At 42.4% G+C, this 14,034-nt stretch overlaps 1 protein-coding gene across 3 annotated transcripts in view; it reads right to left on the reverse strand.

Annotated features, from left to right (window-relative positions):
- Positions 1-14,034, reverse strand: part of FNDC3B (fibronectin type III domain containing 3B) — a 358,046-nt gene that overhangs the window by 44,133 nt on the left and 299,879 nt on the right. For all 3 annotated transcript variants that reach the window (XM_073359377.1, XM_073359376.1, XM_073359375.1), the window contains one exon: positions 11,661-11,873. In XM_073359377.1, the coding sequence (XP_073215478.1) occupies positions 11,661-11,873 (213 nt within the window). The remainder of the gene's footprint in view (positions 1-11,660; positions 11,874-14,034) is intronic.

Genomic DNA, 14,034 nt, shown 5'->3' on the forward strand with positions numbered 1-14,034 from the left:
TGTCAATCCCCTGGTAAGCGTAGACAAGCCCAAAGTTACACCACTGAAGTCACTGGAGTTATTAAAGATGCTCACCAGTGAGACGGAAAGCAGAATTTGATCCTGTGTGTTCAATTTTACTTAGCTCAGTGAGAAAAATTTATTAAATTAGGAATTCTTTGAGACTCCCACCGGGGAAGTAGATAATCCTGCACCTCAGAAGAATCCTAATATAGAGAATATTTTACCTTAGACGTCTAACACACTTATCCCTCTCCCCTCCCTTTGTCTCATCAGGTAAGACATGTGTAAATGACTCACATCCACTAAAACAATATTAAAGTAGTGACTAAAAGCAAGAAAAGAAGGGAAATAGAGGTGAAATGTATCTAAATATTCCTCAGATTTTAAGACCTTCAGGGCAGGGATCTCATCTTTTCTGTGTTTGGACAGCATCAACAGAAAGGGGCCCCAATCCTGATTGGAGGCTTTGGACGCTGTCCTAACAAATATGTACCAGTATGTCATATAACAACAGCCATCTGTACAACAGACAAGTACAGAAGTAGAACAGGATGCCTGAGACCTTAAAGACTTTCTGAATGTTGACTTCCTGTCAAGTTTAGGTACTGGAGACTAAACAGGAGCACGCATATGTCTCAGTCTTAATTGTGAATTTCCTTTTATCATCTTCTTTTCCACCCTGAGAATCTTCCATGCATTTTTTGCACTAATGTTCATTTAGCTATTATTATATTTTGAATACATTTTACAACTCAGTAGGCCAGATGTAAATCATAATTGCGGCTAGACTGGGTGTAAATTGTCTTAGTTAAATTAAGAGAGTGAACAATTTTCTAATTCAACCGCTTGACACCTGCAGTAACTACAAAATTTATGTTAGTGATCAGACAAAGGGAGAAATGTTTAGCAATGCATCTATCTGGGTCTATTTCTACAGTATTTCTATTCTTTCTCTCATGTACATTATGGGTAGTGAACACAGATTTTATTTTAAAGCTGACATGCTGTAGAAGAAAACTGACCATTTCTTAGAAGAATGGGATATCATAGTTCTGTTCCTTCACTAGGGACTATGCTACTTAAACCCGACCACAACACTTATAAGGGTGCAGCCTTTTCTACTCAGAGAATGTGTTGGACACATGGGACAGATATACTTATTTTAAACTCAATTTGCACAAAGTCAGTGAAACTTTGTTCTCATTGTCTAAGATAGAGCGAGAAATCAGAAAGTGACCTCGTGGCAGAATGTTATAACAATTCTGAAGAAATGCATGTATCTTCAATATGGCAAGACATATTTCCTAAACTTCTGAAAACCGAGGCCCTCTTCAGAAAAATGATCACAGTTGCAGCCCTGCTTTCTGCTATATAAATTAAGATGTGTAGGTGTTTAACATCTCCCTTCTTTCTAGTCCTTCACGTCACCTCCACTGTAGGACACATTAGTGTAAATCTTTATGATACTTTCTCTTCTTTCTTACATGTTTTAACGAACAGTGAAATACTTACAATCATGAAACTGAAAGTGTCTCTGGCATCTGAGTTGGCAACCACTGAAATGAACTGGGAAGTTCACATCTCAGAGTTACTCAGACTCTCTGCAAACTCAGGCAGATACCTCTTTATCATTTACACTTCCTTCATATTTGGAATATTTTCTTCATAAATTTAACAGCTAGAAACTCTAGAGAACAACTGAGAAGTCTCTCTAGATCTACTAGGGATTCTTCTGTGCTCCCAGGAAGCATGCCTCACATTTTGAAATTTTTTCCAGTAAGGATGGATGGGATCCACGGAGGATGGGATAATCATATGGGTTTTATCTTCTGAAATGACTCTAGTGTTTAGTAATTACTATTAACAAAGGTGGGGAGTGACCCACATACCACATGGTCTGTCTACTCTCTGAGTAACAGATTGCTACTTTAAACAGAGTTTTGGTGAGGTGGAATAAAAAAATTACAATGGCTCTTTTGTTTGCAAGTCTTGCTGAAGCATTTTACTAATGTTTAAAGTTAGGTATGATGCAGCATCATAAGAAAGCCATAGGGTGAAGTTCCAGACCCAATGAAGTCAATGGCAAAACTCCAAATGACTTTAGGAGAGTCAGGATTTCATCCACAGACTCTAATTTCCATGATGGAGCATGTATCTCTTGTGGGAAACACAGGGCATGTAAATCCAGGCTCCATACCAAGAGAGGCACACAGTGCAAATAACATGTGTTGTCATTGCATAAGCACTGTTTACAGAGGTTAGGTGAATGCTATTTTTTTGGATAAATTATGCATTTTCCATTTGTTAAAGATTATATAGCCCTTGAACAGTGCAAATACCTACAGTCTAGTAAAATGTTTGTAATGGTTCAATAAACACACAAATCATCTTTGTATATTTTTAAAGCAAACTACTACTATTAATAGTGTTCTACTTAGCCATTTATGTATATATAGTTTACAGTGAAAGTATTACAGTTTAACTTCTTATCTTAGTGCTTATCTACATGGGGAAGTTATTCCAGAATAAATTCGGGTGTAAATTTAAAGAACAATAGCTATTCCAGAATAAGAGTATCTACATGAGGAGCTATTCTGGTGAATCTACATCTGATGAAGTGAGCTGTAGCTCACAAAAGCTCATGCTCAAATAAATTGGTTAGTCTCTAAGGTGCCACAAGTACTCCTTTTCTTTTTGCGAATACAGACTAACACGGCTGTTCCTCTGAAACCTGTTATTCTGGAATAGTTATTCTACAATAGTAATTCCAGCCAATCTTCCTGTGTAGACTAGCCCTTACAGTCTGATTGGTTCATTTGGCCTTCTGAGAATAGTCACTGGCATTTTAGTTGAAAACTCGAAATGCAGACTTTTAAAAAGCATTACTTATTACTAGGGCCCTACCAAATTCACGGCCATGCAAAACCCGTCACAGATTGTGAAATCTGGTCTTTTGTGTACTTTTACCTTATATCATTCAGATTTCATAGGGGGAGGCCAGCATTTCTCAAACTGGGGGTCCCAATCCAAAAAGGAAGCTGTGGGGGGGTCACAAGGCTATTGTGGGGGGGGGTTGCGTTGCCACTTTTCCTTCAGTGCTGCCATCAGAGCTCGGCGGCTGGAGAATGGTGGACGCTGGCTGACTGCCCAGCTCTGAAGGCAGTGCTATAGCCAGCAGCAGCACAAAAGTAAAAGTGGCAAAATACCATACCATGCCCCCCTTATTTCTGCACCGCTGCGGGCAGTGGTGCTGCCTTCAGGGCAGCCGCGGGAGGTTCCTGGACCTGGGTCTGACCTGCCCCCAGGAGTGGCCCCTGCAGGGGAAGAGGAAGTCCCATCCCTCAATGGCCCCTCCAGGACCTGCAGCTGGAGCCTGGCATTTGGTAGGTGCACTTGGCCAGGGCACCCCCAGCCCTGCCCCTCCCCAGTTCCAGGCCCAGTGCCCTGGTGCTCAGGAGATAAAGGGGCCTTCGGCTGGCTGTGGGTGTGTGGGCACCCAGCTCTGAAGGCAGCTCAGCTGCCAGGAATAGCACAGAAGTAAGGGCGGCAATACCACAACTCCCCCAGAATAGCCGTGTGACCCTCACATAAACCCCTTTCGTTTGGGATTCCCCCAGTTATAACACCGTGACATTTCAGATTTAAGTGTCTGAAACTGTGAAATTTACATTTTTTAAAATCCTGTCACCGTGAAATAGACCAAAATTGATCGTGAATTTGGTAGGACCCTACTTATTACCCATCTATGATAGGTTGGGGGTCCTGCTCCTGTTTCTTTTCGAGTCACAAACAACTTAGAGACCTTCTTGTGGTTTATTTCACAGTGTTCCCCCACTACCTTTACATACTTGTGCTGCCCCATATTTACAACAACATACAGTCCTTAGCTGCTTTGGCCAAGGAGGGGAGAGACAGAAGGGATCTTCTCCTCTGGGCTCTGACTCTGAAAGCCTGCACCCTCTCCCCACACCTTTGCACATCCTTCCTATCTTCAGCCTAATGGGCTACTGGGCCTCTCAGCTCTCCTCAGCCCATCCCAATTAATCAATTAGGCACAGCTCTTCTTAATCAAGACTACTCTAGAGCAACTAATTGGAGTTGCAGTGACCAGAGTGCTGGATCAGCTGCTGTTGCCCAGCACTCCATCACACACCTATCCCCTACTCCCTTACCTGACAGGAAGGTTTTTTTCTTCCCCCATGCTCTTCCTCACTTCCCCTGTGGGGATCTCCCTCCTCCCTAGGGTAATCATTCAAGTCCCTCTTGTGGGGTCTGCTCATTCTCCCCTCTTTTCTCACAGAAGCCACGGGGGGGGGGGGTAGGTTGTCCCCACAGCTCTGTTTCAGCCCACAAGTCTTCACACCATGGGCATCCTGGGAGCTGCATTCCCCATTCTCTCCCTTCTTACTTGTGGTGGAGTGTGTAGTCTCCCCGTATCTCCCTGATTACATGGGGCCCTGGGCTCTCCCAACCCTCCAAACCACACCTAGGCTTCTTCTCCCTGGCATTCAGGAGTGGAGGGATCCAAGGGATCCTTAACCTCTGTTAAGGAGATCGGGTTGAAAACCACTGCTCCAGAGCAACTAATTGGAGCTGAAGCAACCAGAGTACTGAATAAGTTGCTGTTGCCCAGCACTCTGTCACACCATGCTTGCCAATGACTTTCTTTTAAAACATATGTATAAATTATTCCTAATGTTCATTTCATATTCTAGTGGATTTATCTATCTGCACAAAGTTATAAAATACATTTTTATTACTGTATATATCATTGCTAAAATAAACATAGAAATAACTGAAAGTAATCTGCAATTAATGGATTTGTTTATTTGGTCATTTCAGGACTAGGTCTTGTAAGTATTTTGAGCCACCAGTACAGGGGATGTTAACCCTTTTTGACCTCAGCAACTAGTCAAAGTTCAGGACTCGGGTGACCAGATGAAACGGACAAAATATCGGGACACATGGGGGAAGCAAAACAAAACAAAAAACCGCTGGAGCGGCCAAAGCCACAATATCACGACAAATGGTGTCCCATCCATGCATCGGTCGGGACGCAGGACAAAGAACTAAAAATTGGGAAATCTGGTCACCCTATTCAGGACCCTGGAGATGTTCTAGTTGGAAGTGGAAATTAATGCAGTCTGGTATTTTCTTTGATGCCATCTTGTTTATTTACAAAGAACATACAAAGTTCCCTGAACCCCCTTCCCGCACGCCGAACCCCTCAGCCCCAGCCTGGAGCCCCCTCCTGCAGTGCAAAACCCTCATCTCCGGCCCCACCCCAGAACAGCCCCCAGCCAGAGCCCTTACCCCCTCCCACACCCCAACTCCCTGCCCAAGCCCAGATCTCCTTCCCGCACCCTGAACCCCTCATTTCTGGACCCACCCCAGAGCCCACCTCCCCCCCCGCCCCAGCTGGAGCCCTCATCCCCTCCTGCACCTGAAACCCCTGCCCCAGCCCAGTGAAAGTGAGTGAGAGTGGTGGAGGGTGAGCGACGGAGGGAGGGGGATGGAGTGACTGGCGGGTAGAGCGTCAAAGAAGGGGCAAGGCTGTGGCAGGGCCTCAGACAGGGTGTTTGGTTTTGTGTGATTAGAAAGTTGGCAGCCTTAATACAAAGTCCTCCTTCTCCAACTCAGAAGGAACCAAGAACAAAAGGAGCAGTTTCTTAACTTACAGATACAATCCTCTTTAGTCAACACCAACCCAAAAGATCTCTTTCTAGCTTTTTCCAGGGTCATACACTGTGCTCACAGGTTACTGCTTGACTTTCTTGATTTTACCTCAGCCTCTCTCTCTGTTCTTGCCTGTTTTCAGTTTCTGGATATGTCAGTTTTCCCTCCCTCCCAACCCACAACTTTACCCAAAACAATACTCAGCAAAAAATCCAGGGCATGTTCACAGAATCCCTTTATCTAGGTAGAGGCTATATCCTTACAAGGGAGGGTGCTTTAATACCCATCAATCTAATTGAAGTTTTAACCCAAACCACTGCAACATCTGTCCTCTCATTAAAAGCTATAAAGTTGGCCTTACATAAAAGCCAAGTGCTCCCAATGTTCGCAATGTACTGTGCTTGCCAAAAACAGACTTTTCTTCATTTCCACTGAAGGCTGCACAAAACAGAGAAGACAAAAGATGCTAATCTGATCTTCCTAAATGTCACATAATGAAGAACAAATGAGAAATGTGGCAGGTACATTTGCGATGTGCACACCTTTTTAAACCACTACATTCATCAGTGCCGAAAGAGTTCCAAGTATCTTGTTTCATCATGTCTTGAAATCAGTGAAGCATTTACTCCAAAACAAGTTAACTGTTAAGCTTCATTATTGCTATAGAAAAGCTAAGAACTATACTTAATGACCAAGACACACTAAAGGGCATTGGCTGACTATACTTATGTAGATAGATAAGGTGAGTGAGGTAATATCTTTTATTGGACCAACATCTATTGGTGAGAGAAATAAGCTTTCATAGCTGACATTGCAGTGATTGTACGGGTATGTTGCATCCATGCTGGCACAAAACTGATCTGGCCTGAGGACTTAGTCCTATAGCTATCAGGGGTGAATCAAGCTAATTACTGCCTCCCAAAAATCAATTGACGCACTTTTGTGCATGGACACGAGGTAAATTTCAATTAACTGAGGGAAAACAATCAGTGTAGCTTTCTCCAGTGCAGACAAAGCTTGAATAATTCCTGCTGCATCTTGGAGGTCCCCCATGCAAGCTATACTGTAACACAAGCTATACTGTAACCCAAGCTTGTGAGAGCTTACAGAATCACAGCACAGAATCACAGAATAGTATTTAGGGACCATTTGCAGTGGAAGAGGTCTGGGCAGAAGTGATAGGAGCTATTATGAAAATCAATCTAGCTGCTCACTCTCCTGACTCCCTGAGTAATATGTTTTATTCTTACAAAGACAAGGTGGGTGAAGTAATCTTTTATTAGACCAACTTCTGTTGGTCCAATAAAATAAAATAATAAGGCAAGTTATTTCTCCTGTGTATAATCAGATTTAGAGCAAGTTAAAGGTTTATCATCTTATCACCTTCAGTGTTGGGTGAAGGCAAACAGAAGAAGCTTTTTTGAAGTAAGTTTCTTTATATCATATGTGACTGCAGGTAATGGGCTCCTGCCAAGTGTCACTGTGCTGTGAAGCTGCTGTTTTGTCACTTATTATTTCAAGTGGGAATTTAGATTAATTGAATGCCTCTTGTTGCTTATTTAGCACCATGTTGCCATAAAGAGAGTAGATCTGGGAGGTGAGTCTGAGAATCAGACACCCCAATGGGAGAACAGCAGGTGAGAACTCTGCAAAATAAGCAATTGAATCAACTGGTTCTAGACAATGTTATTGTGTATAAATATGTCAAACAAGGTCTTGTATAAAAGCTTGTAATGTCCTACACTTGATAGTTATTAGGAGATACTGTATGTATACAGGTTATGCTTATGAACGTATGCATGGATATATATTTAAAACATTGTAATTGTAACTTTTACTCCTGACAGAATTCTGTGCTTCTCTGGGGGCGCAAAATTCATATGGCCCACATATTTCTGTGTTCCCCTGCATAGAAAAATGCAAAAGAAATCTATGGGGGCACACGTGCCTCTTCCCCGGCAGCCCAGACAGTGCGTCTGTTCCAGTGTGCCTGGAGCAGCCTCAGAGATGCAAAAGCAGTGGACGTGTTGTTCCTTGACTTTAGCAAAGCTTTTGACACTGTCTCCCACAGTATTCTTGCCACCAAGTTAAAGAAGTATGGGCTGGATGAATGGACTATAAGGTGGATAGAAAGCTGGCTAGATTGTTGGGTTCAATGGGTAGTGATCAATGGCTCCATGTCTAGTTGGCAGCCGGTATCAAGTGGAGTGCCCCAAGGGTCGGTCCTGGTGCCAGTTTTGTTCAATATCTTCATAAATGATCCGGAGGATGGTGTGGATTGCACCCTCAGTAAGTTTGCAGATGACACTAAACTGGAAGGATAGGTAGATACGCTGGAGGGTAGGGATAGGATACAGAGGGACCTAGACAAATTGGAGGATTGGGCCAAAAGAAATCTGATGAGGTTCAACAAGGACAAGTGCAGAGTCCTGCACTTAGGACGGAAGAATCCAATGCACTGCTAAAGACTAGGGACCGAATGGCTCGGCAGCAGTTCTGCAGAAAAGGACCTAGGGGTTACAGTGGACGAGAAGCCAGATATGAGTCAACAGTGTGCCCTTGTTGCCAAGAAGGCCAGTGGCATTTTGGGATGTATAAGTAGGGGCATTGCCAGCAGATCAAGAGATGTGATCATTCCCCTCTGTTCGACACTGGTGAGGCCTCATCTGGAGTACTGTGTCCAGTTTTGGGCTCCGCACTACAAGAAGGATGTGGAAAAATTGGAAAGAGTCCAGTGGAGGGCAACAAAAATGATTAGGGGACTGGAACACATGACTTATGAGGAGAGGCTGAGGGAACTGGGGATGTTTAGTCTGCGGAAGAGAAGAATGAGGGGGGATTTGATAGCTGCTTTCAACTACGTGAAAGGGGGTTCTAAAGAGGATGGCTCTAGACTGTTCTCAGTGGTAGCAGATGACAGAACAAGGAGTAATGGTCTCAAGTTGCAGTGGGGGAGGTTTAGATTGGATATTAGGAAAAACTTTTTCACTACGAGGGTGGTGAAACACTGGAATGCGTTACCTAGGGAGGTGGTGGAATCTCCTTCCTTAGAAGTTTTTAAGGTCAGGCTTGACAAAGCCCTGGCTGGGATGATTTAGTTGGTGTTGGTCCTGCTTTGAGCAGGGCGTTAGACTAGATGACCTCCTGAGGTCCCTTCCAACCCTGATATTCTATGATTAAATCACTGCGGGGGAAGGCGGGGTTGGATGTGCGTGCCTGCTAACAAGCAAGAGAAACTCTGTCCCTCTCGCTTGGTACAGTGGCTTGCCGGGGGCGTGGATGGGTAGGTCTTATTATTATGCACGAGGAAGGCTCTTTCCCCGAGGCAGAAACGTAGCAGCCTGCCTGCTTGTTAATTGATCTCATTCTCTGAGGCAGAAATGTAGCAGCCTACCTACGTAGTAACATTGTTAATGTTCCTGTTGTTAGTTAACTGTTCCCATTCTCAGTCAATTCCCCCAGGAGCATAAAGCCTGTAAAAGTTTTAAGGCCCCTAAATTGCCAGAGTGATGTAAAGCCTTATAAATGACAGTAAGGGAATCAGCTAGGAAGATCTATGTGCTTTCTCACTTTTTTCCTGTGCCAAAGTGGCACAATGGGGTTAGATTACAGCTCAGGATTTATTTTACTTACCCGTTTAAATAAAAAGACTTTGAGGCCAAATAAAACATTTACCGAGCAGTCAATAAAATGTCAGGACAATCAGAAGCACGCACTTCCCAAAGTATCCAGCCAGGTCCAGGACAATGATTAGCAAAACTGCATGACTTTTATGTGTGAAAGTCTGAGCAATTTAAAATGATATTTTACTTTTTTTTTTTTTTTTTTGCTGTTTGATGTTCTGTAATATAATTTACACGAAAATCCAGGATAACTGGAATACAGGGTATTAGTTACCAAGTGTTTGTAATTTAACTTTCATGCCTTTAGGAAATGCTGAATAGTTATTCGAACTGGTGTGATTATACTGCATTATTTTGACAAATAAAATATGCAGAATTTTGCAGAATTTTTAATTTTTTGGTGCAGGAGTAAACTTTAGTGCAACTACAGCATCACTTCATAGCAGTGTGGTGTGGCAATCAAGCAGAGCAAGCACCTTTCAGATGAGGGGTTTACATGACACTGGCTCTAAGCACATGGCATTGTCCAGTCATGAAGAGACAATGGTGGACCATTAAAGTTAAAGGGAAAACACTGAAACAAAATGAAACGGGAAAGAAAACCCCAGTCTGGAACCCCCGCCCTGCTCTGCTTAACCATGAATTACCATAGTCTCAGAAAAAGGAAAAAAAGAATGCTAACACTGTTAAAAGGGAAAGGGTTTTTGAAGTGAAGGCTATCCAGAAACTGAAGGCCAGGTATCTAAGTGGGGTGCTATCCATGAAGCACTGGATCCCTTCTAGGACAGAGGACCTGCTGAGAAATTCTTCAGAGGCAATTGGTAACTTGTTTTAGAAAAGGGAATTTAGCTAATATAGAAGTGTAAAGCCCGCGATTGTGTCTTTATGTTTATTTTCTGTGTAACCTGTGTTTACTTTTCTTTTGTATTTCATCCTTGCATCTATGAATTTTCTATTAATACATTTTTTGTTTATTTTTAGCTCAAGAAGGTATCTGTTGCGCAAACTGTGTGGAGTTTGTGTGCTAAAAGTGAACTAATAATTGAGGGCAGGTTTGATGCCTTCAGGAGTGATGAACTAGAGGGGAAAAGTCTGGTAGTTAAGAACTCGGGGAGCTGGATTTGGGACCAGAAGAGATTGCTGAGGTCACCCTGCAAGAAGAAACTAAGCTGGTGGAAGCCAGGGTGGGACCTTATGCTTGTAGGCTGATCATTGGTGTCAGAGCGCTGAACCAGAACAGCATAGCATTAAGACACCCAGAGCTGCAAGGCAGGTGGTACAGAACCCCTTATTGGTCTGGGTGATCCCCAAAATGGTAGAGAGGGTGGTCACTTTCATAGTGGTCTTATTACTTCCAATTTGAGCTTCTGAGCAAGATCTTCAGTGGGCAAAAATAAGCATAGCTCATTGAAGTTAATGGAGTGTGCCAGTTTATATCAGCTAAGGATCAGGACCTCTGTGTGAAGCTGTACAAGGATTATCTGCTTTAGATGTCAATTATTTTTCTGATTAAACTGGTTGAAGGCCAGATGTAATTAATAAATCATGAGCTAGCTGTGGCCAATCTGCATGTTGTTAAATTTATTCATTAAAGAGAGCCCACTATTATAGTGCACCTGTGTGTTGTCTTTCCCCTCACCCTGTCTTATATCTTTCCACCACTGCAGAACCCACTTTATCCATTCCATTTGTCAGGAAAAGCTGCTTGTGAAGCACATACTGTATAAGGCCTGATTCTGCATTTCTTGCATACCCAAAGCTTCAAAGAGTTTTTTGTAAGCCAACAATACTGGATGAGGCCCATGCATTCTTATTTTGCAATCAATGTGCAGTTATCAACCCGATACATTTATATTATTTTTCTAGTGTCCAGAAATATTCTAGATGCCTCACAGAAACACTTACAGACTAAGGCACCCCCCTATCTTGTCATTCATGTACTTGTTATCCTTGTGACTAGTTTCTTAATTGCCATGTCAGTATCATGCGAATGCCACTTTTGGTGCAATATCACATTACTTTCTGCATTGTAGGATATATCCCCAGAGAAGGGGTCAAATTAGATATGATTTTGAAACACACGGACTGGTTTTCATAGGGAGGAAAAAAAAATCAGGATATTTGCTAAATGTGGACTATAAAATACTTTTGCAGTTCAACTGGTTTATGACAACAGTGAGATCACACAGATTTATATGCAGGCTAAACTATATGTACAGAACTTGGATTATATGCCTGTAGGTATAAAATAATAAGGAAAACAACAAAATTCCTTACTGTGATTCATTCACATAAATATCTTATCATGATTCATTCGTTTGTCATGAACATTTAAGAACAGAAACATGCACCTCTTACCTTTTGGTTTTGTCCTCTATCTGCAAGATATATACCATGTCATCGACAGCATGCAGTTTGGAGCTGCTGTCTCCCCATTTCAACTTTAGGCTCTGAGGGCCTGCTGCAGCACACTCTAACCGAGGAGGTAAGGGTGGTAAGGGCCTGGTTTTTGCCGTAATGAAGTGGCTAAATGGTCCAGCTCCAATTTCATTGACAGCCTGGATCCTGATCCTAAAATAAACAACAAAAATAAAGCAGGTTTAAGTAATGTGCTTTCAGAAGGCATTTTATCTAAAAAGCCCCAAAGGGCAAAGCTGTTCTTGGCCTTCAGAGTTAAATTTGGTATAGCATCAATTTAGTAGCTCATATGTCCACTCCCAATAGTCTATATCTTGTCTTGGCAAAGTGAAGGGCTCTTTAACCTACCCACTCTTTCCTGCTCTATTACGATCTTCTTTACATCATAGCAGCAATGACGACAATGAGCAATGATCAGAAAGGAGAGATGTGCTATACTATCCAGCTTAATTTCAGGACCTCAGGGCCACATTGCAACACCCTTACTCACACTGAATAGTACCTATGCAATGAGCTGTCCAACTGTAGCCAATGGGACTGCATGAACAATAAGGCACTTCTCACTGTGAATAAGGGCATCCCAATCTACTTATGCATTCATTTTTGTTACCAGTTTAAGGTCAGCCTTACTCATGGTGAGTAGTTAGTCACTACGCCAATAGTAACATTTCTTCAGTTGGCTCCTTGCAAAGAGAGAGACTATTCAGTGTGGGTAGTGTGGCAGAATCTGGTACATGGTGATTATGAAACATGCAATATTGAGATTGAGCTCCTCTTTTTCCTCACAAACACAAACAGCCTGGAGAATTGTTGGGAAGGCTACTGCAAAGCTATCATCAAACGGGGTAACACCTTTTTGTCACTACAGACCATGACCAGATTTGAACCACCAGCTAAGTGGTGAATGGCGCCACACCCTGGTCCCAAGACACTGTATTATTCTAATCGATATAGCTCTTCCCACAAAGGGAGTTTTGAAACTGGTATGATCATATCAGAAACCCCAGAATCTAGCTGTTTCTCATACTCTGAAAACTACTGAGAATAAGATTTTTCACACCAAGTGCCAAGAAAAATGTTAGTAGTACGTAGACAGATTATGGGCATAACTTCCAATATTACATGACCCCTTTGAACTTTGTATGCTTAAATATTCACAGTTAAAGATTGATTTATGAGCTCAGTCAAGAACCTGGCTCATGGACAAAAGCTTACTGAGCCATCTGAATCAAAATAAGTGACCCTTGGGAGTAAGAGGAAGACAAATCAGCTATATAGTCCTACAGGTTTTCTTCTGGGAATGTCCCAGTGATTGGGTTAGGCTTCTGAACCCGATTGTTCCACCAGAGTAATGGCTCCTGGCTTCTATGACCATTTCAATCATTTACTTCTCTGTGGCTCAGTTTAATAATTTGGGGATAAGATCATCTCCTTCGATCGCAATATGTGAAACTTCATGTTTGGAGAGAGTTTGGAAATCCTTGAACTATACACTATATAAGCAGTAATAATGGCACAGACAGGGCAGATGTATGCTTCAAAAATCTGTTAACATCAAAGTGGAAAGGAGAAAAACCTAGTGGGCAAACAAAATGATTATGATTTTACAAAGAATGTCCTCGTTTAGATGGCTGGACAGATGCTACCTTCTTTGGAAACGCTATGCACAGCAGTCTAATTTTCTCATGGGCAAAGATTCTTGACAGGAGATGTTGCTTCTTTTGAGAACTACAAGCCACCAAGAAGCCAGTAACTACTAGCAGAAAAACAGTCATTCACAACATTGCCTCTGCCTACTATAAGAGAAGCAGCAGCTATATGGGATCTTTCCACTTGACATAGCCACTTACTTAGATTAAAGAACTTGGAAAAAACATAGTATTAAAACTTCAAAGGATTTCTTTGCCTTAGAAGTTTATTTTCTCTCTTTCATTATAAAAAGCAAGAGGGAAATCATAGTCAATCTATGTAGGGAAAAAAATCATTAACAAATACATCAGTAAAGAGAAAGTCTTGCCTGCAAAGTATGCAGATGCAATACCCCCCCACATGTAACATATTGCATTAATACAGTGAGTTATACAAGGGGCAGAGCATTGTTGTTCTGCCCTTGAGAAGCCTGAGAGGGAGTGTATGATTTAGGGAGTCATGCTACTTTGTCTACTATTCCAGGGAGGAAGTAAACTGTGAAAGTATACCCATCTCAGCGTATGCTCCCCAGCACGCTAGTGTCCCAGGGCACATTGGTGACTCCAGCCTTCTCCCCTCCTGTTATTGCCCACCTTTGTGAGAGGCAGATGGAGTGGCTCTGCAG

This window comes from Lepidochelys kempii, chromosome 9 (assembly GCF_965140265.1).
Source record: "Lepidochelys kempii isolate rLepKem1 chromosome 9, rLepKem1.hap2, whole genome shotgun sequence".
Lineage (NCBI taxonomy): Eukaryota > Metazoa > Chordata > Testudines > Cheloniidae > Lepidochelys > Lepidochelys kempii.